The 26,331-nt window shown below is 40.6% G+C and overlaps 1 protein-coding gene across 1 annotated transcript in view; it reads right to left on the bottom strand.

Annotated features, from left to right (window-relative positions):
* Positions 1–216: 216 nt before the first annotated feature.
* Positions 217–26,331, bottom strand: part of rsu1 (Ras suppressor protein 1) — a 39,640-nt gene continuing 13,525 nt past the window's right edge. Inside the window, exons 8-9 of the mRNA XM_004573686.3 lie at positions 25,754–25,886; positions 217–1,554 (exon numbers count right to left, since the gene is read on the bottom strand). Of these exons, the coding sequence (XP_004573743.1) occupies positions 1,452–1,554; positions 25,754–25,886 (236 nt within the window). The 3' untranslated portion in view covers positions 217–1,451. The remainder of the gene's footprint in view (positions 1,555–25,753; positions 25,887–26,331) is intronic.

Genomic DNA, 26,331 nt, shown 5'->3' with positions numbered 1-26,331 from the left:
GATTTGGCGCTATATAAATAAATGAAATTAAATGAAAACAATTCAAAAGATCACATTCAGAAGACAGGCAAAAAGATTTTACTTTTGCATCAAAAACACTGATTCTTTTTCAGCTGGTTTCCTTTATCTCAATTGCCGTTGCTGTTTCTAGAAAGAAATACATGCAAAGAAATCTGCACCTCCACTGTATTTTGTAGGAAGTAGAGTACTCAAATCTAAAATGAAAAATACAAAAGTACCCTTTTTTATTTGCAAATGCTGAAATGCAGTGAGTACAATTAATGACCAGCATGTTTTGAACTGGCATAAAAGCTTAACATGGATTACATTCACACATTCAGAAAGATCGTGAAATATTTGGCATTGAAAAACAGAATGTGAGAGAAAACGTGAAACGGAAAGCACAGAGGGATTCAAACATAATATTTCATGTTCATTTGAAATTCTTCTCATTAGTGGAATGAATACAGTTAATGGCAGATTTCACCATAGGTGGACGGACGATAATTCCAAGGCTAAAGCTAGTGTATACCTTAAATCTGTATTCCTTCTAATGGACATCAGGTCCTCAGATTGCAGCCAGATCATAAACATGATCATTCTGATCACTTGATAGATATCCTCAGCCAACATTTCCTTTAACACTAATAATTGTTAATTTCAAGTCTTATAACATGGTGTTAATTTTGTACATTATGGTCCCTAATACTGTAAAAAGCATGATAAATCAGGGGGTGATTTTGGGCTGGCATGCATGATTGCAGTGTCTCTCAGTTTCATAGTTAGATCTCCTTTGCAGGTTGTGTAATTTTTCCAAAGATGAAGATGGCTACAGAAAAAAAATTGATGCTTCATTACAAGGCATTGGTAAACAACAGGCAACATGATAGATATACTGACAATGGCTTAACCGGTTTCCGTAGTTTAGGCACGAATAAAAACAAATGTATCGAAATGTATGACAACATCTAAATAAGCTGTTAATGCATTTTTTTATATGCACCATAATATTACGCTAGATTATAATAATTAAATAGGAAAGTTTGAAAGTAACAGAACATGTGTATCTGAACTCTCCTAACAATGTTTCTGAAATACCTAAAAGCTCTTTTCACACAAAAGTAGAATCATCCTAATTCAGTTTTTTCCTTTGGTATATAGAAAATCCTTTTTTCCTAAAAGATAACATTACAGTAATTTGTTTTGTACTTAAATCAATTTGCGCTTTTTTGCAATCTTTATCAATTCTAACATGTCAAGTTCCTGTAAGTAACAAATCATAAATACAGAGACTCTGAGAGTTAACAAGCCCAAATGACACATTGTAGGCAGAAACACTCTTCATATATTTAACTGCAATACAGGGTTTTAACAAAAAAGGAGCACAAAAGGCACATGCAGTGAATCTGGCTGCTAAATAAGTGTTGATTTTCCATCCTCTTATTTCTTCTTCACTTGTTTTTGGCAGCCAGTGGTTTGCGGCTGATTTTCTTACTCTTATCGTTGTTCTTTTTGGGTGGTTCTGGGTTGGCCTGCATGTGTCTGCCATAAAGACTGAGGAGAGGAAAAGAGGAAGGAAGACACATTCAATATCAACGTACATGTTTATGATTACATACAAAAAACTGCACAAATGTTTTTCAGAAAAGATCATGTAAAACTCAACCAAAAAATGTGAATTTTACTGGCCCCGGATAGTGCTCTGTTACACATGAGTCAGAATAAATTACAGGTACAAGGAAATTTTTTATGCATCACTAGGACTTGTGAATTAACTTCCATTAAAAAGTAGCCTTGTCTTCCTACAAATACAATTAGAGATAATTTGACTAAGCTGAGCAATAACTCAAAGACATCTGTACTATGAAAGCTCTGTGAAAATGACTTCTCAAAATGCTACATGGTGTAAAACAAGTCTCCAGACACAGGTGGATGTTTACTTATAAAAAAGGGGAAATGATGAAGCAAACTAAAATAGATGTACGGCCGTTACACCCTTTTTAGCAAGGCCAAAAACAAGCTATGAGTGGATCAGTGGAACTATCCAGTGATATGGTGAACTGAATTAATTTTAACTAATTCACATGAGATACGAGTACTCTCTCTGCCAAGAACCCTAATAACCTGTGTGTTTTAAAGTCTTTGCTTACAAACATGAGAGGGGTATGCACAAAAGAAAAGGTATGAAAACTCGTACTGATATACTGCCTTTCTACTGAATTTGAGATTCACCCAATCATACAAACATTCAGGTGGTGCATTTATCTGTACCTTTTAAGCCTTTTTATCTAACATTCAAACATACTCTAGGGTTAGGACCTGCAAAAGACCTGCAACTGACAAATAAAGGCCATCTCATCTCATCTCTCATACTCTGACAGATGGATCGGGGAAACTCAGGGTTCAGTATCTTGCCTAAGGATACTTTGATACATAAAGAGGAGGGGTCAGGGGTCAAACAACAAATTGCCTGAGTGGTAGATCTGAACCACACCCAGCCCGACAATTTAAGTGTAACACGAAAATCAAGAAAATCATCAACAGTGAACACACAGTTGTTGTGTTCAGTATTGATTGTCCATATTATTACAGTATACCTTTTAGTGTAAGTTACACACACCACCACATACATGCTCCTCTCACCCCACTGCCACCTTTGCCGTCCCATGGGTCTCATCTTTGCACAGAAGCAAGAGAGCTCATCGGACTGGAAAAGAGTTCTCTGCTCCTCACTGCAGGATGTTTCCACAGATAAACGTGTTGTTTTTCTCTCTTCTAGGCTTAACATTTTAAATAGTATTCAAAATATAATAATAATGATAGAGGCTGCCATATCGCTGCCAACACCAGTAGGGGGTAGGGTAAAGTGTCTAGCCCAAGGACACAACAACCAGGACAGAGAGCAGGGGAATCGAACCGGCAACCTTCCGGTTACAGATGAGCTTGGCTCTGTGGCAACCATGGTTATATTTTATTGTAAATAACAGTACAAGTAGGAAAAGGAATCCAGGGTTGAAATTCTGCCTTCAACAGCAGAGATAATCATGTGCACACAGGCCAGCAATGGCTATAAAGCTACAGCCAAACAAAAATGTTGTAATTATTCAATTATCTGTGTTTAGACATTGTTTCAGGTAAGAGTATAAACTGTTCATTGCCTCATTCCTTCTGAAATGAGACAAGGAATTCACCCTTTATCCTCTTCTATGATTAGACAATGCTTAGATTAGGGAACCATGTACAATTGAATCGGGTATGGGGCATGGAAATTGGGGTGAAGGGTGTACATAATGAGTATATCCCTTTGTGGAAAAATGAATTATGCAAAGGACTTCTTAAAAATGCGTTAGTATTCCAACTAGTAACTGTCCTATGCTAAATATCAACTATTTCTATTTTCCTTTATCTGGTGTCAGTTGTTTTATTCCAGCTGTTACGATGCCTCAGTAAATTTCTCCCTTTTCCAGCCAACTGGTATCTAATGCTCTTCTACTTGTATCTCCTGACCCAAGGCAACCTTGCACACATGTGCATTTCAACACTGCCAAATAGATGAATAGCTTTAGTTAAGAGGACCTGGAGTGACTTATGGGATGTAATGGAATTTCTAGATGCACCAGGTCAAAGTGCCACCAAAGTCACAGTGTGTCTGTTCTCTCTGCGATTGATATCAAGACAACAGTTTCTTTCCTTAGCTGTTGTTATTTTGGATAAACAATTAAAGCGATGTACAGTGTAGTGCACATAAATCTGGTTTCTTTTAAACTGTTTTGTATCTCTAAATTGAATTAGTACATTTAGTACAAAATATATTTTAACAATAATGTGTTTCCAAAAGTGAACAATTTCTATCATGCATGGATATACCAGAAAAAGCGTAATAAAACAATAATGTGTTACAAATATGGCCAAATGCCATTTTTAGACAGCAGAAACATAAATTGTGTATCTATAAGAGCTTATCTCACTATCAGATCGCATTTCCCAACAGTTTCTGCAATAGCCATTATTTACACTGTCCTTTGTTGGCATCGACAAAGGGAGATGTCACCGTCATCTGAGGTTTATATAAAAACTTCCAAACTGCTGAGATTTTAATGAGGTCACAGAGGAGCGCAATATCCACACACTTCTTTCGTCTTTAGTAACACACCTTTGAAGTCTGAATAGAATTGAATGAACGGTTGTAGTGATAGGCTACACAGATAGGCTAGACAGATGTCAGACAGACATACAGAGATCCCTTCATTTGTTAGTTTGGTTTGAATGAGATGAGTCTATGCAACTGTCAGGCTTTTCTCTTGAGTGGTCCGTGGACGGGGTGACTGTAGGCATTCAAACTTCATAAACTGGAGGGTCAATGCTGAAGTGTTTGCTTGCATACACTGAGATGCGGTTATGAAAGCAGATGACCTGAACATTTAAAAGGAGCCACCCATGATTTCCTTCTATACGTATAAATGCAAGTCATTTTAAATACAAATCCCTGAATACTAATTAAAAACTCACACCACAAGAAATTACCTAGAATAATCATAGTTAAATAACGGACATTTGTAATCCTCTTTTAGCCAAAGTTCTCTGTGAATGATTTAAGATCAAGCTTAATGGGCTAGGCACCGCTATCCACTGTTTTTGTCCGTTAATCATCCCAGGGACCATGTCAATAGACATTAAGGGCCCACCCATGGTCTTCTGTAATATGGCCTCACCATAAGTCCTGATACAAAACTTGTAAATTAACCACAAAGTTAATGTTTCTAAAATCAGATTACATAGAAATGGAGCATGGGGGAATACCTGCACGCAAGAATGTAACAAGACTGGGACTAGGAAGTCATCAAAGCTAAATTTCACCATTTTTATTTGGTTATTAGATAACATTCAGAATTTCAGCTAAATTAAGGCTGGTATTGTGCCAACAAGCAATTTATTGTGGTCTACCAAGCAATACAGAGTTCTTGTGGCAAGACTTAATTTGAAGAACAGGAATGGTGTGTTTGAAGGTGTTTCCAGGTCATGCTGGGAGCAATTTTCTATCATTGTATTGATATCGCAATATTGCTGTCATCGGTCAGAAGTCTTATAGCCTAAACAGAACTTGGTGCTTCTCACCCGGCATTGATAGCTGAGGTAAACAGTGAGTAAACAGCTTTCTACGGATAGGGGAAAAACTCCAGGAGGATCCAAACAGTAATGGAAACCTGGTGGCTGCAGCCATTGTGGGGCACAGTGGTACAATGTTGATTACACTGTTTTTCCTCTCACTAGGCTGCAATCTACTGATCTAGTGGTGAAGTGATCTAGTGGTGAACCCTTTAAAGTTCAACTTTAAAGGGTTCAACTTTAAATTTGGTCAGGCTGAACTACAGACCTCAGCCATGCTAAATTGTGTAGCTTTTGTTGTAGTGCACCACAGCAAATTTTAAAAATTCAAATCATAAAATTTTAAATTAGGTGTCACGCATACATTTTCTAATTGACACCCATGTGAATGGGTACATAAAGCCCTGAACCCTGGGGTGCAAGGGCCCCATCATTATTATAATTATTATTATTATTATATTTTTTAAGAACAGATTGCTAGAACAGATAGCTGTTATTTATGGCCCTAAAAAGACAATGCACACAGAAAACTAAAATACATACTTCAAAACATCGCTTTCAAAACAAGACACTGAAGATACTAGAAAAGCTTAAGCATGTCACTGAATTTCTACAGCTAATGCTGCACATGCACACGCACACACATACACACCCTAAGAATGTGCGTACACAAATCCACAATAGTGAAAACTGTCAGTCTATGATTGAAGTGTCTCGTTTTCTTCACCCTGCCTCCATCCCATGTCAAACCTCTCATCTGGGAATTAAATATGCCAACCCCCTCCCATGCTGCCCATCAAAGCAACTGTAGCCCAGGGCAGAGAGACACACAGGCCAGAACAGAGAGGAGTGGGACAGACAGAGATACACCCAGTGGAGGAATAGCAGTAGGCAACTCTTTTTCATTTTAACATCAGTGTTTGCTTTCCATGGGCATTTTGCCTTAACTCACGCAAAACCCATTTACGTTTGGAAACAGTACAACAGCAACTCTCTAGCTAGATGTAGTATTACAAAACCAGCTGGGTTTTAGCCATGTGCAGCAACAGCTCAAAAGGAGTGAGTTGCTCACTAATTGGAAGGTCAGTATATTTACCCTTAAGTATCTCAGACGCACACAGTTGTGAGTGCGAGTATTTTTGATCAATAAAGTGCGGTGTAAGGCTAAAGAGATACCTATTTAACATTTCCCTACTTTAAAAAGCCTGTCTGTTTGGAGAAACCACATCACCATTTAGGGTCTGCAGGGATACATATCAGACAGAGAGACAAGTTGAGACAAAGTAGGATCCTTGTGCTTTGCAGAGCTTTTGCCCACTAGGGCCATCCCAGAGGAGACAATGGGGCAGGGGCAGGTGCCAGGAACCTCCTGGGAGTGTCTGGAATCAGCCAGGCATAGGGGCAGTTGACAGTTTTTACCATGTAAACAGAGCTCTAGGGATGGTACTGTCTCACTATTGGTCCTCAGTTTTGTCCAGGCTGAATTATGTCAACATCAACAGGATGGATTACTGTTAAACATGGTCCACTCATGTTAACCTCAGGATGAATTCTAATCCCTCTATGATCCTTTAATAATTGTAATCTAGTCTGTAAACACAGCTATATATTGTGTATACTCTCTGGATTATGACCAAATATGAGGCGTGATCTCAAAGTTTCATGACTCTTCATTTATATGGCAAAAAAACAAAAAACAAATATATGTTGTGACCAACAGCTCAAAAGGTCAAGGTCATCAAGTCAAAAGCATGGGGATTAAAGCAATAACGATTTTGTTGCTTTAACAGAATTCATGGAATTGTGGACATAGTTCTACCTTTCAGTGGAAACAAGGTGAACTATGGGATAATACTTAGTGCTGCTGCATCACAGAAAGAAGGTTCCGGATGTAAATCTCTGATCTGTGTTTCCAATGTGTGCCCTGGCTTCCTTCCATAGTTCGATAGCATGCTTTGGTTAACTACTGATTCTAAACTGGTGATAGGTGTTGATGCAGGTTACAGATACTACTTAGGAGCGCAGAATAAAAGTATACCAAAATACCTCGGGTTTACACTGGCAATGTGAAATCAATTGGACATCATTAAAAAAGAAGACGTTTTATAGTAACATCAACAAAATTTCCTTGTTAACCACTCTAATTGCTACTTTGTCTGTCCATCAATCCTCTTAACCACTTGTTCGATGTGGGCGGCTTTAGGCTATCCAAGCTCTTAGTTGGAGAAAGGTATGGTACACTTTGACGTGGTTGTTGACAGAGTTTATCGTTATGGCCAAAAAGGAAAATGAAGTACAAAGGCTACTATTTTAAAATAGTGTAGTAATTCAGGCAATTCTTTAGCTGCCCATCTGCATCTGATGGTACCCCCACCCCCCACCCATCAGGGTCAGGGAGAGACTGGGTAAGAGGCTAGGTGCAGGCTGGACAGGTTGCCGGTCCATCAAATACACTTTCATTTCACTCATCACTGGGACGAATATCTTGGTTGTTTTTTGTAATGTTGTTTTGTAAGGCTCTTTGAGTAATTGATTTGCCCATACCCCCAACATAGGACGACCTCTAACTGGTGTGGAAAGGTGCTGTTAATAGGCCTCCTTTGCTCTTAAGCATTGCAATAATGTTAATAAGTCAGGAGATCAGAAGAACTATTAATATTTCATAACAATTAAGAAAACGTGAATATTTTTGTCCATCCATCCATCCATTCGCTTCCGCTTATCCTTTTCAGGGTCGCGGGGGGCGCTGGAGCCTATCCCAGCTGTCACAGGGTGAAAGGCGGGGTACACCCTGGACAGGTCGCCAGTCTGTCGCAGGGCTAACACACAGGGACAGACAACCATTCACACTCACTCGCACATTCACACCTAGTTGTGTTATCTCAAATAGATGTCTCTTCTAAACTGATTTTAAGTTTTGTGCTTTTATGTCTTAATGTAAAAAAAAGGTGTGTATCTATTTCATAAAATTAAATTGTATAATGTTTTAAAAAGATCTAAATCCTTTACAAAGATGATTACAATTTTGTCAGTATGTGAAAAAAGAAAGTGGAAACAGCTATTGTAATGAACACAATAGAGCTGCTTGAAAGAGCTCAGGACTGTGGTAACTGATTGAATATGCTCCTTTCAACAAAAGTGATTATTCATTAAGTCAATATGTGGACAGCCAATGCAGCACACTTGGTGTTGTCAAAACAAGCAGTATTCGCATAATTATGGGTACCAAGCATTGATGGATGAGAGGCTCATGGATAAAATGGAAGAGGGGGAGCGGGAGTAGAGAGAAATGATCAGTATGTCATAAAGGAAAAATTAAATGAGTGTTAAGACAGAATAATAATGCAGCCTTATTGATGCTAGGATCCAGTTCATTAATGCTTTTTAATTTCAATTTTAAGTCACACCTATGTTAAGTTAAATAGAAGTAGTGTGAGCGGCTGTAGTGACAATACTGCCAATGAGATACCACCTCAAATAAAAATGTGCATTGCTCCAAATATGCTGTCATATTAGAACAAACAGTTAATCTAATTTTCATGGCGCTACTGGCACACCCACCCTGACAGTATTAAATGCAATTAATTAACGCTAATTACTTTAATAATGCTTCCCTCTGATGCATATCTGAAAAGCATTATCCATGCCATTAAATAAAATACAATTTCAAATGCAAATCACTTTACTGTATTGTTTTGAATCATGCAAAAATAATAACAAAAAAAGTCCATCGCATGTCTTGAGGTTGTCAGCATCAAGCATGCTGCTACTGCTGAATATCCTGTAGCAGCCAGAAAATGATCTAAAATCTACATATAAAAACAAAACCAAAAACGACAGAAAACAGCCACAAAGACTGATCTGCGTTTTCTGCAACTGGAATAAAAACTTACTATTAAGGCACACCAATTAGCATGATAATACAAAAATGTGTAGGATTTATTAATGAAGATTTAACCTATAGGAAAAAAAACCTATATAAAGGTAATCTGTGCTTGTTCTAAAATGAAGAGTGTTTAAATGGTCTATAATTTTATTAACAATACTTGACAATCAGAAACCAAATATCTAACTACACCAACCAAAATTAACATGCTAGATAATCTGTTCTGATTATCTTTTTTGATATGCAGTTTGCCTTTGCTAAATATAGCAACACTTTTTTATTTATTTATTTTTACTACATTTTATGCTATGCAGAGTGTAGCACAAACTCAGAACAGCTTTAATTTTTACTGTCACTATCACAGATACTAAATAACATCTCCACCACGTGGAGGTTGCAGAACCTTCTTCAGTTCTACCTCCATATCCATGTGGACCTGCAGGGGTCATGACTTCTCTACATGTCTAAGGATCACACAGACTAGCAGACATCTGAAGTGACAATCACACTGAGGGGAACTGCAGTCCTCACAAAATGGTGAGATCACAGTTAAAATTCTCCACATAGTGTAGCATACATGCTGTGGTGTGTGTATGATACCTGAAACACAGCAGACAACAGCAACTAGTACAAGTCATTTGCTAATTTGCATTTGACAATGCTGCTGTTCATCCTGTGTGGAGTGATGCGATATTTGTTTTATTACAAAAAAATGGTCAAAATTAATTCTGCATTCTGCATGTGTAATTTAATTTTGTGCATTTATTCCCTGTCATCACAGTTCTTTCAGATCGTGTTTTAGTGTGGGATGAAGGCCATGGGCGTAATCTCTTTTATGTTTTGGCCCTTTTATTTTCTCTGTCCTGAACCTGGAAACTCCCAGGAAGCTCAAAGACAACTTTCACATTTTAACGGTTTTTAAAAGTAAATTCTCTCATATGCAGCCCAGCAGTAAATTAAGCATTTATTGCTGCAATCTTGATGGAAACAAGATAGCAGCACATACAGATGTATGCAGCAGCACAGCGTCCCCAACTACTGTCCACCTAACGCGCTGATCACATACAGTCGTCGAACTAATACACATCAGCCTGAACCCTGACTTGGGATTGGACTGACAGTATCCTACCCAACTGGGTGCTTTGTGGGTTATTGTCTGGAACAGCAAGTGATGCAGATGGCAGAGAGAGAGGAAACAAAAACAGGGATGCAGAGCTGGCTATCGCTACCTTGCAGCATAACTATACAATGGTTTAAGTTCACCTGATCCATTCCTAAACCCATGTTGGTGAGGTTTAATACCTAATCTTCAAATCAGACAGAAAGACTGTCTCACAAATTCAAACTGGGACATGCCCCCAAAAAGTTGATTCTGTTCATCTGGACGTAGCATCTTCAGTCAGCTGATTGATTCTCAGCTGACTGCAGGTTTCGCCAACCTTATAGAGACTGCACAATGACTGAAATGAACACCACTGTCAATCAATAGCCTGTGATGTGAGTTTCTTCATTAATTATTGAAGAAATGAGTGGCATAACATTTCTCCCACTGAAAATGCTACGTTCAGATGAAGGGAATCAACTTTTTGGGGGGGATTTCCGTACCTGGATGATTGCGCATACATCAAAACAAACTGGGACATGGTTCCACAGGACAGGGGCATGACAGCTGAAGGCTCTGCCTCCCATTCAACTTTTATAAAGAAAACAAATTCACAAGTAAGACTGCAATCTGAGAGCAAAGTGCTCAACTAGTACAGTGGTCCCTCGCTATAACGCGCTTCACCTTTCGCGGCCTCGCTGTTTCGCTGATTTTTTGTGTGCAATTTTACATGTTTTTTGTTTTCTACAGCGCATTGTTTTCTGCGTCCTGATCGGCTGTAGACGATTATCAATCAACCTCGTGCTGCGGTCTTGTACGGTACAGAATGTGTTCAAGCTTGTCAAATTTACATAAATCTTCGATCGCTAGCAGTGTGACTCTGAAGTGCTGTACTGTATGTTTGTAAGTTTTCTCCCCAACAAATACAACAATGTCGATTAAATGTTTTGCACCATCAAAGGCAACTGCGGGTGCCTTTGGTTTCAATCTATAATACTGGACTTATTTTTCTACGAAGGTTTGAACTTTGAAAGCGTTTAAACAAGAGAGAAAAATGTGAAAACATTCATGCCTGTCTGAGAAAAGTGTATAAAGTTTGTAGTTGGCTACTTTATGGATTTCACCTATCGCGGGTTATTTTTAGAACGTAACAACGAGGGACCACTGTAGTTCAATTCCATTAAAAGGAATTTTGTCAGCGATTCTGTTCATAATTTTCATGGAGAGAATTTCTAGGTGTAGCCAAGTGGTGGAAGGCTTCCACTTGGGTGGTCTGAGAATCTCATCTCTGCTTTTCACAGATGATGTGGCTCTGTTGGCTTCATCAGGTGACGGCCTACAGTTCGCACTGGAGGCATTCGCAGCTGAGTGTAAAGTGGTGGGAATGAGAATCAGCACCTCCAAATCTGAGGCCATGGTCCTCAGCCGGAAAAGGGTGGCGTGCCCACTCCAGATCAGGGATGAGTACGGGGGCAGACCCAGCACACACTGGAGAGATTAAATCTCTCCGCTGGCCTACGAACTCCTTGGTGTTCCTCTGGAAAGGCTAGAGGAGATGGCTGGGAAGAGGGGATTTCTTGGCTTCTCTGCTTATGCTGCTGGCCCCGCAACCCGGATCAGGATAAATAAATAATAATAATGTAAATAATGGCTACTTTATTGATCTCTGTGGGGAAATCCCTCTCTGCATTTAACCATTCACTCAGTGAAGCAGTGGGCAGCCACTGGGCGCCTGGGGAGCAGTATGTAGGAACGGTACCTTGCTCAGGGGTACCTGAGGGTAGCCGTTCAGTGGATTCAAACCCCTGACCTTCCGATCATGGGGCCACAGCGCTACCTACTGAGCTATCCCTGCCATAAGCGAAGAAAATGGATGGATTCATTCTTTCAATTTTTTTGCGACACTGTGCAACCTATAATGTCTTGGGGACAGTGTTTGCACAATGGATACACATGTTGTGTCCCATGCCCCTACATTCATTTGCTTGTCGTTTTAGATTGTTACCCCTATATCATTCTTATTACTATGCCATCTGATATTTGCAGAGTTACAAGAACTTCTTCCCGTTGTTTTTTTTTTTTTTAAATATTAAAATCTATGACATGTAAATACAAGCGGCAGACATGTAGTCTCAGCTCCCACCTATTCCTTTCCTATCTCTCTTGCTCTTGTGCTGAGCAGGCTGGAACCAGATATTAAACCAGTTGTAAAGGCACATGACCAATGCAAGCAATCAAGAGCAAAACAGTTCTAGCTAGAGGTCAAGATAAAGATTTCCTATTTATTTTAAGTGTGTGTATTTCTGTGTGTGCGTGCGTGTGCTTTCATGTATAGCTCCAGTGATGAACTGTTAGGGCCAATTAAAATCAGAAGAAAAGAGGCGAATGGATTCAGTTTCCTGATGATGTCTTTATAGAGTTCTGCTATTCCACACGGCTTAATTAATCACAGCAAAGTTCTGTATGTGTGTCTGCGTGTGCAAAGAGAATAAAAGTTGGTATTTGATTTTCTTTTTCGTACGTGTGTGTGTGTTAAAAAGTTAAAAATATCTATGTGAATATATGCGTGTATGATAAATGTGCATGAAGGCCAAAGGCCATTGATCTGATGGAGCCGTTCCTCTTGCAGCCTCCTCATCTTCAACAGAGTTGCCGAGCAATTACGTAGTATCATTTACAGTCAAGTAATGTTTGTAGAAAGGAGGAGCTGCAGTGAAAATAAGAAAAGGGAAATGCAGAGAGGGACTAAAGGCAGAGGAAAGGAGTAGAAAGTTCCTAACTAAGATTCATGAGAAACAACTAAGGTTTTTAGCCAATGGTGGAAAAGTTCTTTGCCTTTATCATTAGTTACATTTCCTGCTGACCCACCAGTCTTCTGACAGATATGTAGTGCATGTGAGTACTACTTTAATAACCATAAATTAAATAAGTAACAAATCTTTTACCTTCGTTACACAATCATAGTGGATATCTTCTGCTACCCTACACTCATCAGTTTTTAACCAGATTGGGCATGGGCCCATTTCTACTAAATTCCTCACATGTACAAAATGTGGAATTTACAAAATTAGGAATGAAATGAAATAGAACTACATAAAAATGTGCATCTATTCATATTTATACATTTTGCAGGTTAATTTGGATATTTGAATACATCTTTTTCTAAAATGAAAAATATATATGAGCTCACCCCTTCACTCTTAGCAGCATTTATTACAAATATGTCGGTTTTCTTTAATCCGACAAACTTAGAAACTTGTTCAGCAACTTCTTTTTCCATGAAAAAGTGTTTGGTGACAGTACTGACTTTACATTCACCTATACTACTTCTGCTACAGACATACTGTGACTACTCTGTAAGTGTTCTGTTCTACAGAAAGCAATGGGTATAACCTTTGTTTCTGCTGCTTTTAAATTTCTTTCACTTTGAAGTTTTGAAGCTCTGACTGATTTCAGGACTGGACTTGTTGCAAAGTGGCATCCTATCATTGTACCACATTAGAGTTCAAATATTTGCATCAAAATAAAACTGCTCATCTTTATTCACCCAAATTCAGTGGCTCTCTTAGAAAAAAATTCAAAAATGTACCAAAACTTAACACAAAAATGAAATCAACATTGTACTACTTTACTCTGTGCTACAATTATGTAAAACAATCTTTACATATATATATTTAAAATTAATCTGTTTAACGTAACAACGAAGGACCAGTGTTTATTCAAAGAGCTCAAGTCCAGAAGTGCAATTTTTGGAACTTTAGGTAAAATTGATTGCACTAGGCAATAACATATCTTTTGTTGAATATGTTTACCATTTTCCTGAAGCCATTCGATACACATCTTCGGCCAGATGGAATATGACTGCATTGGTCATTTCAATATGCCTTTGGGAGCTTGATGGATAAGCAGACATAGGCGGCTGTACAGGTGACTTTTATGGATCAACCAGTTTCCAGAACAAATATGAGACAAAGGACTGAAAACTGTTTAGACTGTTGTGGTTAAATGCATCTATTGAGGGATGAAATAACAGCGTAAGAGAGCATAGAATGAGGTCTGTTTGGACACGGTAACAACCCTAATGGGAATTTAATTTGTTACTAATGATACTAAAGCTTAGGTCCCAATTTCTGCTAAGCCAGCTACTACATGTGGAGTAGGACAAACGCATCTGACACAGAAGAAGAGAATACATCTAAACAGGTATACATATAGAGTTGTGGTCAAAAGTCATAAAAGAACCAAACTTTGAGTCTTTTCCAATCACTCTATCAGAGAAAAATCAGAGTTGTAGAAATAACGAGACACTCAAGAGAGCCATATTATATTCTTTACAAGTGTATGTAAACTTTTGACCACAACTGTACTTTATTTAAATTAATCTATGTATAGTCTGCATTTTTAAAAATATTTCAGAGATTCAACTTTCAAGAAAACATTATTTTTGAGAATGACAGAAAGAAAGATATTCTGAAAAATATTTAAAATGACTTTTTCCCACCACAGCAATAAGATGATAACAGCCAGATATTCATTCTATTTTCATTAGACAGAAACTGGGGGTGTGGACAGATGTGTATGTGTGCGTGCGTGTGTGTGTGAGTGTGTTGACACGATTTGAAGAGGAAGGACATTTAGTCAGGTGTAAATAAAGCTGTGAAGAAATTAACACCTGTCAAAAGAAAGACTGCTGCTAGATGTGAATGTGTGTGTATGTGTGTCCTTCTCTTTCCCTGTTGTGCTGTTTTACAGTAATACATATTTCTTATTTACTTATTTTCACAGTCTATTCATATTGTGTCTTTCACAGTTTGGGACAGCAAACTGAAAACCAGCCATGAGTGGAGTTAAGCTTGTCCAGATGCTGAGACCAGCGTAGACCTTGTTCATCACATAAGGAGTAACTGAAGACTTAAATGAAAATAAACAGTTATCCATAATGTGGTATTTTTTCAAAGTTTAGTCACTTAGCCTCTGAATGTGGATACTGGATCAGCATGTTATATGAAATGAGCTAAATGTTCAGCATTTTTTATTATATTTTAATCCCCAATAAATCTATTTTCATACATTTTTCTCAGTTTTTGCTATCAGACCAATGGAAGGATTAGTTAACAATCACGCTCATAAAATCCTTATGTTAACACAATGACCTCTGACATAAACACCACTTACCAAAACTAACATAAGTTACGGCTTGAGCAGAATTTATTGTCACTGTACAAAGTATGTGGTATAACTGGTCTGTGGGTCACTCTTGCTTTGCTGTATATCCGCCAGCCAACCACACATAAGATTGAAGTTATAACAAAAGACCATTAAAAACAACAAAAGGTTTCTACTGCAGTAACAGTCTGTGTTTTTTTATACTGTAGTTTTTGATCTTTGAAGTTTTATCTTTTTTTTCCTCACAGTTTTCACATTTCTGGTGAACTCTGTCACCGTAACTCCCTTCCCTATTCCAGCTCACCAGTAAACCAATCAGCATTCGTCAAATGCATACTTTATCTGCTTCCAGCAGCATGTGGTTAGGATGTTGAACGACTCACGACAATAACGACAATACATACTTTGTGTTTTTGCAATAAGGGACTAATTGTATATTGCTTTTATTCATATACAAAAGCAAAGTGGTCTGTGAAAGAAATTCTGTTTCAAATCTTTGAGGTGATAGCTGAACTCAAATGTAAGTAGTTCTTATGAATTTCTGTTTAACTGACGTCAAACTTACAGCAGAATGACTGTCAGTTATTTCACGGTCTTTAGGTAACGAAATCTCTTTGAAGAAAAGCAACTGACTGCAAGTTGTCAAAGAAATGATCCCTGTTAGTCAAGCAACCATTTCAAAGACAAAGATTTATAGCAAAAGGTTGCAAAAATGTTGACTGTACTGTGACATCGAACCACTGTTTTCCTTAGTGTGGCTGTAGTGTTAGTGCAATATTTGCTGTATTAAAAGTGATCAAAAAATTATGAAAATGATCCAATAAAATTAAAAATCCTTACATTAATTAAATTTGTCAATTTTCCCCCCTCCTATTAAAGGTCATCATATTATGTATCTAAGAACCATTTTCAGTGAAGATGGCTTTTTTAAAATCACTTTCTGCAAGTCCTATACATGCGCCAGTAGTTGCAACTCTGTGATGCCAACTGGATCTGTTACAGAGTATCAAAAATGTGATTTTTCACTTGGGATAAATCACGAGAGGTGAAACATCTTCACAAACATAAAGCCGTCTAATTGACGTATTTTTTCACCTTGACTTCAATTGAAAGGGACACAACTCAAGCCGAATTGCGTTGGTCTGGATTAATTACAAGGCACAACTTGCACGCCTTATGCAAGGCTCCCAGTTCCTTGCTTAAGCTTTTTTAAAGAAGAAATTGTTTTGTTGTGGATAAGCTTTTGGTTTGTCTGCAGGTGTACAGATGGGAGTGATTATGCATATGTTGCTTTTATGAATGCTGACTTCAGCAGTGACAGTGATTGATTGCATAGACAGAGTTGGAGTCGACTATATAGTGCAGGTAAATGCTCCATCATCCACCCTGACCGATACAAATAATCATGATGTGCAACTGTTTATCCTAAAATACAACCCGAGCGTTCTTGGCTGGCAGAGCTGAATTATAACGGCACACATTTTAGTTATAGTCCAGGAAAAATTGCAACAATGCAATCCACCACAAATGTTTTATGGTGGATATTTTAAAAAACTGAAATGTATGAATATTTTGTTGCTGTATTGAACCGCAAGCTGTGCTCTGTTATTAATGCTTGAGATGTTTTTAAAAGTTGGCTTGATGGACATATCTTTTTTATAAGGCCCAATTTACACTGCAGACCTTCACAAACAATCAAACAATACCCTATGAGCAGTGTTGGGGAGTAACGGAAAACACGTACCGCCGTTATGTATTTAAAATACAAAATATGAGTAACTGTATTCCGTTACAGTTACCATTTAAAAAGGTGGTATTTAGAATACAGTTACTTTGTTGAAATAAATGGATTACACGGCGGTATTTTTCTGTTTCATATTGTCGCGGGTCAGGACTGTTTGGGTTTTGTTTGACAGCTATGTTCTGTTGTTCCAAGCGGCAGCGTTATGGTTGCCATGGTTACAGGGTGATGCGCGCTCTCTCTGCGACTGTGTGTTTCCTGGGTGAGAGAGTGCCGTTTTGTTGTTGTGCTAAGCTAATAGGCAGAATGCTACAGGCATAGCCCTAAAGAATGTAGCATCATGGGCAGTGTAGTCCGTGCTGCAGGGAGAATGGACTGCCATACCCGTTATGTGTCTGTGAGCGCGAGGAGGGAGAAAAAGGAGAGTGGAAAAGTACGAGTTGTCATCGAGCAGAAACAGTAGCTGGAAGCATGTAAATATAATAATAACCACTGCAGCCAAGAAGAGTGCCTGACGAGCCCAGTTGTAAGTACGCTATTAAGACTCGACTGTACACTGTGTTTTTGTTTTCCTCCGAAACAATAAGTTCCGTTGGAGCAACCTTTCAACGCCTCTCTCTGTCTCTCGCTAGCAAACTTGACCCAGAGAACAAAGTAAAGCTATTTTTCGGCTACGAGCCCGACATGGAACCCAACGTATTAGCCAGAGGACCTTAAGTAATAGTAATAAATCACATTCATGTAGTTGTAAACAGCATGATAATATATTAAGTAATCCAAAGTATTCAGAGTACTTTACTCCCATTGAGTAACGTAACGGAATACGCTACAAAATACATTTTGGGGCATGTATTCTGTAATCTGTAGTGGAATACATTTTAAAAGTAACCTTCCCAACACTGCCTATGAGCAAGTGTTTGGCAATGGTGGGAAGGGAGAACTCCCTTTTAACAGGAAAAAACCTGGAGCAGGTTCATGGAGGGGCAACTGCATACCACAAATATTAAAGTAAATTCAGGTAGTAAGTGAAGAAAAGTCAAAATAGGATAAATATGATCTTTCTAGTGCCTATCATGCTTTTGCAGCGTGTTTTCAGTTCACATAAAAAATTACTATAATCTAGACTAGAAGTACCCCTCTGTGAATCACTACCTTATGGTGGTGGAGGGGTTTGTGTGTCCTAGGGATCCCAGGGGCTATGTTGTCTGGGGGCTTTTGGCTCCTGGTAGGGTCTCCCATGGCAAATATGTCCTGGGTGAGGGACCAGACAAAGAGCGATTCAGAAGACCTTTATGAGGAAAACATTGAGGGAACAGTTTACCCTGCCCAAGATAGGGTTACCAGGGCCCCACCCTGCAGCCAGGCCCGGGGAGGGTGCCTGAGGGCGAGCGCCTGGTGGCTGGGCCTTACTCCATGGGGCCCGGCCGGGCACAGCCCGAAAAGGGGACATGGGCCCATCCTCCCGCAGGCCCACCACCGACAGGAGGTGCCGTAGGGGCCGGGTGCATTGTGTGCCAGGTGGCGGCAGCCAGGAGCAGAGGCCCAGGCGGACTGATCCCTGGCTACCAAGGCTGGCAACACCTCTCTGGTGTGGAAGGAGCCTGAGTTAGTGCGTGAGGTTGAGAGGTACCGGCTAGATATAGTGGGGCTCACCTCTACGCATGGCTTGGTCTCCTGGAGAGGGGCTGGACTCTGTCTCAGTCTGGAGTTGCCCCTGGTGAGAGGCGGCGGGCTGGGGTGGGTATTCTAATATCCCCTCGGCTTGCTGCCTGTATGTTGGGGTTCTTCCCGGTGGATGAGAGGGTTTGTTCCCTGCGCCTTAGGGTCGGGGAACGGGTCCTCACTGTCATGTGTGCTTATGCGCCGAGTGGCGGTTCAGAGTACCCAGCCTTCTTAGAGTTCCTGGGTGGGGTTCTGGAAGGTGCTCCACCTGGAGACTCTGTTGTCCTACTGGGAGCCTTCAATGCTCACGTGGGTAACGACAGCGAGACCTGGAGGGGCGTGATTCGGAGGAATGGCCTCCCTGATCTGAACCCAAGCGGTGTTTTGATATTGGACTTCTGTGCAAATCACAGTTTGGCCATAACAAACACCTTTTTCGAACATAAGAGTGTCCATAAGTGCACGTGGCACCAGAACGCTCTAGGCCGCAGGTCGATGATCGATTTTGTAATCGTATCACCACACCTGCGACCATATGTTCTTGACACTCGGGTAAAGAGAGGGGCTGAGCTGTCAACTGATCACCACCTGGTGGTGAGTTGGATCAGGTGGCGGGGGAGGATGCTGGACAGATCCGGTGCACCTAATCGCGTAATGAGGGTGTGCTGGGAACGCCTAGCAGAGGCCCCAGTCCGTGAGATTTTCAACGCACACCTCCGGCAGAGCTTCAACAGCATTCTGAGGAAGACTGGGGACATTGAGTCCGAATGGACTATGTTCAGCATCTCCATTGCCGAAGCTGCTGCATTGAGCTGCGGCTGCAAGGTGGTTGGTACCTGTCGTAGTGGTAACCCCCAAACCAAATGGTGGACACCAGAGGTGAAGGGAGCCACCAGGCTGAAGAAGGAGTCCTATCAGGCTTGGCTAGCCTGTGGGACTTCGGAGGCAGCTGACAGGTAGGAATGCGGAATGCAGCTCGGGCAGTGGCTGAAGCAAAAACTCGGGTGTGGGAGGAGTTCGGAGAGGCTATGGAAAAAGACTTTTGGACTGCCTCGAAGAGATTCTGGCAAACCGTCAGGCGTCTCAGGAGGGGAAAGCGGTGCTCTACCTGCACTGTGTAGCGCTGGCGGAGCGCTGCTGACTTCGACTGAGAAAATTGTTGGGCAGTGGAAGGAATACTTCGACGACCTCCTTAATCCCATTGACATGTCTTCCGAGGAGGAAGCAGAGTCTGGGGGTGAGGGGGATGACCCGCCAATTTCTGGGGACGAGGTCACTGAGGCAGTTAAACAACTCCTTGGTGGCCGAGCCCCTGGTGTGGATGAGGTCTGCCCCGAGTTCCTGAAGGCTCTGGACATTATAGGGCTGTCCTGGCTGACACGCCTCTACAATGTTGCGTGGAGATCAGGGGCAGTACCCCTGGACTGGCAGACCGGGGTGGTGGTCCCCATTTTTAAGAAGGGGGACCGGAGGGTGTGTTCCAACTACAGGGGGATCACACTCCTCAGCCTCCCTGGGAAAGTCTATGCCAGGGTGCTGGAAAGGAGAGTTCGTCCGCTAGTCGAACCTCAGATACAGGAGGAACAATGCAGTTTTCGTCCTGGTCGTGGAACACTGGACCAGCTCTTTATCCTCTCGAGGATACTTGAGGGTGCATGGGAGTTTGCCCAACCAGTCTACATGTGTTTTGTAGACTTGGAGAAGGCATTCAACTGTGTCCCTTGGGGTGTCCTGTGGGAGGTGCTACGGGAGTATGGGGTGTCTGGCCCATTGCTACGAGCCATTTGATCCTTATACAACCGTTGCAAGAGCTTGGTTCGCATTGCCGGCAATAAGTTGGACTCATTCCCGGTGGGTAATGGGGTCCACCAGGGCTGCCCTTTGTCACCGATTCTGTTCATAATGTTTATGGACAGGATTTCTAGGCGCAGCCAAGTGGCGGAGGACTTTCACTTCGGTGGCCTCAGAATCTAATGTCTGCTTTTCATGGATGATGTGGTTCTGTTGGCTTCATCGGGTGATGGCCTCCAGCTCGCACTGGAACCCTACCCTCACCTATGGCCATGAGCTGTGGGTAGTGACCAAAAGAACGAGATCGCGGATACAAGCGGCGGAAATGAGCTTCCTCCGAAGGGTAGCTGGCCTCTCCCTTAGAGATAGGGTGAGAAGTTCAACCATCCGGGAGGGGCTCAGAGTAGAGCCGCTGCTCCTCCACATTGAAAGGAGCCAGCTCAGGTGGTTCGGGCATCTGACAAGGATGCCTCCTGGGCGAGGTGTTCCGGGCATGTCCCACCGGGAGGAGGCCCCGGGGCAGACCCAGGACACGCTGGAGAGATTATAAGATAAGATAAGATAAGATAAGATAAGATAAGATAACCTTTATTAGTCCCACACGTGGGAAATTTGTTGAATGGTTGCAGAGTCTAATTACTGATACTTTAGTTATAAAAAATTACGAGAAGAAAAGATAAGAAAGAAAGAAACTCAGAATGAGCAGAGCTGCTGTAACAGGCTGCCGCACACGGGGGGCGCCGGAAGTCGCATATATCTCTCGGGTGGCCTGGGAACGCCTTGGTGTTCCCCCAGATAAGCTAAAGGAGGTGGCTGGGGAGAGGGAGGTCTGGGCTTCTCTGCTTAGGCTGCTGCTCACACGACCCGGCCCCGGATAAAGCGAAAGAAGATGGATGGATGGATGGATGGATGGATAGACTAGAAGTAACCACCACACAAACCAGTTCCTCAGCATCACTCCAGAGACAGAATGTGTCAATGGAAAATTGTATGAGCAATACAGATAAAAGAAGGCAGTCCTTCACATTTGTTTAAAGTGTGAAGTGAAGAAAATATCCTTGTCAAAATCACTCCAAGAATCCTCAGTGCTACTTTGCATCTTTATCTGATAGAAAGACTGATTTGTGTCATTTGTTTTTATGACAAATACAGTGGTATTCTTCAGGATACTAGAAGACGCACCTATGGTAACGTTTTAAAAATCTTCGATGCCATCTTTCTCAATTTATTGTATTCACAACATTTTCAGAAAACTTGGCCCCTGACCTGGACCTAAATGTCAAAGGATTGGAAAAAGAATTTTTTGTAGATGCACGCATGGTATCTTCTTCTGTAATTAATCGCATTCAAAAGACATTCTAAAAACTTAACCTCAGATTTTGACGTTGAGGCTGAACTCATCTGTACTTTTTAGTAGATGCACCTAGTATGAATTTCAAAATCCAAAGCAGTACATTACTTTTAATAGCAACAACATATTCTAATCTGTAAAGTTAAAATAGTATTAAATGTGAATAGTGTTGTCAAATGCTGCATTGAAGTCTTGGAGGACAAGCACAGAGATAAGATCACTCTGAAGCCACAAAAATATCATTATTATTACTTTACTAGTGCCATTTTGTGCCTTGATGAACTCCAAATAATTCCTAAAATCCTACAACAGCTTGACAATTTTGTTTTACATCTGATACTACAGTTACTTTTCAGCAATTATAACAGCCTATGTACCTTGTTAATTAAAGATAAACCGATCACATTTAGTTTTTTGTTTCCCAGGAATCCCAGGAGCTATGTTGTCTGGGGGCTTTCGACCACTCGTAGGGTCTCCCATAGCATATTGGTCCTGGGTGAGGGACCAGACAAAGAGCGATACAAAAATTGCTGTGAATGAAAGACCAAGGGAACAGTTCACCTTGCTTGGGATAGTTAACAGGGCCCCGCCTTGAAGCCAGGCCTGGGGAGGGTGCCTGTGTTGGAGCGTCTGGTGGCCGGGCCTTAGTCCAAGGGGCCTGACCGGGCAAAGCCAGAAAAAAGGACATAGGCCCACCACCTGCAGGAGGCACCGCAGGGATCGGGGTGTGTGTGTGCTGGGCAGCAGCCAGGGGAGAAGAACCTGGCGGACTGATCTCTGGCAGACGGAAGAAGCCTGAGCAAGTGTGTGGGGTTGAGGAGTACCAACTAGATGTAGGTATGGGATGTAGCATGGCTTGGGCTGCGGAACCAATCTCCTGGAGAGGGGCTGGAGTCTGTCTTATTCTGGAATTGGTCTTGGTGAGAGGCAGCAGGCTGGGATGGGTATCTTAGTAGATCTTCTGAGTTCTTCCGGTGAACAAGAAGGTTTGTTCCCTGCACCTTCAGGTCGGATGCTTATGCGCTGAATGACAGTTTAGAGTACCTGACCTTCTTGGAGTCCCAAGGTAGGGTGCTATACCTGGGGACCCTGTGGTCTTACACTCATATGGGGAACGACAGTGAGACCTGGAGGGGCATGATTGGGAGGAATGACCTGCCAGGGTGGCTGGCTCCTCCCTTACAGATCAGAGTAGAGTCGTTACTCCTCCATATCGAAATAAGCCAGTTGAGGTGGTTTGGGCATCTAACAAGGATGCCTCCTCGGTGAAGTGCTCCGTGCATGTCCCACTGGGAGGAGGCCCTGGGGTAGACCCAGGACACGCTGGAGGGAGTGGCCGGGCAAAGGGAGGTCTGGGCTCCTCAGCTTAGGCTGCTGCCCCTGTGACTTGGCCCCAGATAAGCAGAAGAAGATGGATGGATGCATAGATTTAAAATCACATCATTAAATAATGGTAAGACTTCTTTGAAGAGTTATGTAGGGATGGGGGTCAAATAGATGTTTGGTTTGGAACTATTAAAGTTAGTTCAGAGAGGGAAAAAGAAAAAGAGGGAAAAAGAAAAAATCTGAAACTACTGCAGTTGCTATACTCCTGCTACATCGATGAGAATACTGTAATAACTTTTTTAAAATATACACATTTTCTTTTTAAAGAATTTCATGAAGGCATTAGCCATGTATTCCTTTAGAACTAAATGAATCAAAGAAAGAGACAGAGGGAATGGCACTTCCATGCCTGAGAAACTATTATTATGCTGAACAATTGATCCCCATACTGCACTGGTGTAACAGAGGCTATAAAGCCAAGTGGAAGGAACTAGAATTTAGAATGTCATCTAATGTCATTTAGAATGTCAACAGGGAAGCTGCTGTTGTGTTATCTGTTGTTATCTGTGTTCTGTTGTTATCTGCTGTGTTGTTTCACCCACTTTGTGATCCTGTCATTGATTTAATAATCAACTAGCTCTAAGACGGATCAACAAGCTCTAACGAAGAAAAGTTCACTTTGTTGATGCTCCCATCCACCACCGTTTGTTTTACACTGCGAAAATCAACAGTAAAGCTAAAGAACCAATGCTACATTAAAAAATGCATAAGAACTGTAAACTCAGCTTGATACGATGTTTAAATTAGACAGCTCGTTGAAGGCTGAAGGCAGCCATCCCACTTTCTGTCGCAGTGATAAATGGTTATAATGCATAATTTCCGTATAATGCAAAATATTTTAATCCTGGTCAAAAAAGGCTTAAAACCCACGTTTCTGTCTTTAGTTTATAAAAACTGAGGGATAATCATGATCTTGAACAGAAAGACTTTTCAGATGCAACCATGTATGTGGTATCCGAAAAAGATAAAACATATATCAAAATCATCAGTTAAGAAATATAATTACGGGCATTGTAAGGATGCAGCTCTGTGATTAAAGCAGAACTGTTACAGCCAACATTAGACTCAAAATGTTTTGTCATTTTAAATTAGGCTTTTGTTGCACCATAAATAATACCATCAAAAAATCTGTATGAAAAACTGTCCCAAGCTAAGAATGATAGTGTCATATTAAAAAACATGGAAAAAAGGAGGAAAAGGACTATCCTCTGAGGACTAGAAGGAATTATGTAACTTTCAACACTGACTCAGTAACAATGAGTCTGTATGGAAGCTTATGTTGTCCCGATAGTGGAGCATTACATATCACGGTGTATTATGGTGAGTGGTCTGATCAGAGAAATGTATTCTACCAAATACAGAGAGATCCCTCAAGAAATTCGCCACAGAAAAAGTGTGTTCTAAGGCCATTTCCACATTAACATGAACACTATATGAGGCATTATATTTTATACTCTAGACTCCCACATTGCTGCCTTTTTAGAGTACCACATAGATCTGAGGCAAACTCAACATACCCATGATGTTTACTTATCTTGTCTAACACATTCCAACACACACCTTTGTTTGACTGCACCAAAAGAATAAAAAGCTGCTCAAAGGCCATAGAACTATGGATTAATTAAATCTAAAAACACAAAACAAAAAAACAAACATTCCCTGAGTTCCCATTGATGCTTTTGAGGGAAAGATAACGCTTGATACATTATGTAAAACTATCTGCACACTGGAGCCTACATCTTGTACTGATGGGGAGATCATGGTCCAGTGAAATGATAGGTCAGTATGTTGATCAGATATTACAATGGATACAACATACTATGGCAACGGCAAAGCCTGACTTTACATTTTCAAGCCCTGCATCTTGCGCGTCTTCTTGTTTCATTTTTACTGGAGACCACAATGTTTGTATTTCCACCATCAGCCTTCTCGATTGGTCTTTTGGTAATTAGTTCACTAGTAATGACTTTAAAATGCATATTAAAAATAATTAAAATAATAAAATAATAAAAATCAAGACATTTAAGTGCTGAAGAAAAATATTTTGTGTGTGGGTCAAAAAAAAAAAAAAAAGAGTTCAAATCAGACAAAGTGTGACATTTGTATGCACTACTCTATATCTTCACGGTGCTATAACAAATCTCACAGAAGTATGCAAACATATAGTGGAATGGAATTTGTTTGAGACATGGTCTTTTTGTCTCTCTCGCCCACAGCCACACAGTGCAGGGATCAGTTCCAGAGCATGCCTCAGAGCAGCAGTTTGAAGCATTCACACAGAGGATTTGCAGCATGTCCTGCTGCTTGGAACAAAGAATTAATAGCAGTCTTCTGCTTTCCAGTGCAGACTCTAACTTTCTTCTCCGCCAAAGTACCCTTTGCGTGTGTGTGTGTGTATATATATATATATATATTATATATATATATATATATATATATTATATATATTATATATATATATATATATATATATATATATATATATATATATTACTGCGACAAAGAATGCAAGCATTGCAGATAAACATATACATTTGTGTGTGTGTAACTTGTAATACTTACTATTTATAGGTCTCGGAACGAACATATTCAAAAACATGGGAGACTCCTAGCTGGAACTGGTCTGCAATGGGAGTAACCCAAGGATTATTCTCTGCTTTAAACACCTGTTTAGGGCCAGTCAGATCCAGATTACCTGTAGACAAGAGGACATACAAACATGCCATTGAAGCATTTTCTCATATGTCTGATGTTTATCTTGTATTCTGCAAACTAATCACATTTACAAAGTTAGATGCAGCTTGCTATACAGCTTCAGAGCCATCAGGTTGAGGGCTTTGATCATGGGAATTGCAGTGCTAATTAGGAAGAGTACAGTACTGCTCTAACAGTTCACCCACCCAGATTTATTTAGTTGGTAGAGAAACTCAGCTCTTGCCTTTATATATGCTTAAGACCCTTTAAAAAGGAAATGTGATGACAAAGAACACAGCTTTTCTCACCAGATTTCTATTTTAAACATAAACACTCAGTTTTAACAGATGAATGTATTTGGATCACAGTGATGATTTAATAATACGTTTTTAGGGCAAAGAGCCAGTCCCCATAATGTAAAGCATTCAGTTTTAGGAAAAAAGACT

This window comes from Maylandia zebra, linkage group LG9 (assembly GCF_041146795.1).
Source record: "Maylandia zebra isolate NMK-2024a linkage group LG9, Mzebra_GT3a, whole genome shotgun sequence".
Classification (NCBI taxonomy): Eukaryota; Metazoa; Chordata; class Actinopteri; order Cichliformes; family Cichlidae; genus Maylandia; species Maylandia zebra.
The sequence above is the reverse complement of the archived record's forward strand: the minus strand, read 5'-3'. Positions and strand labels throughout refer to the sequence as shown.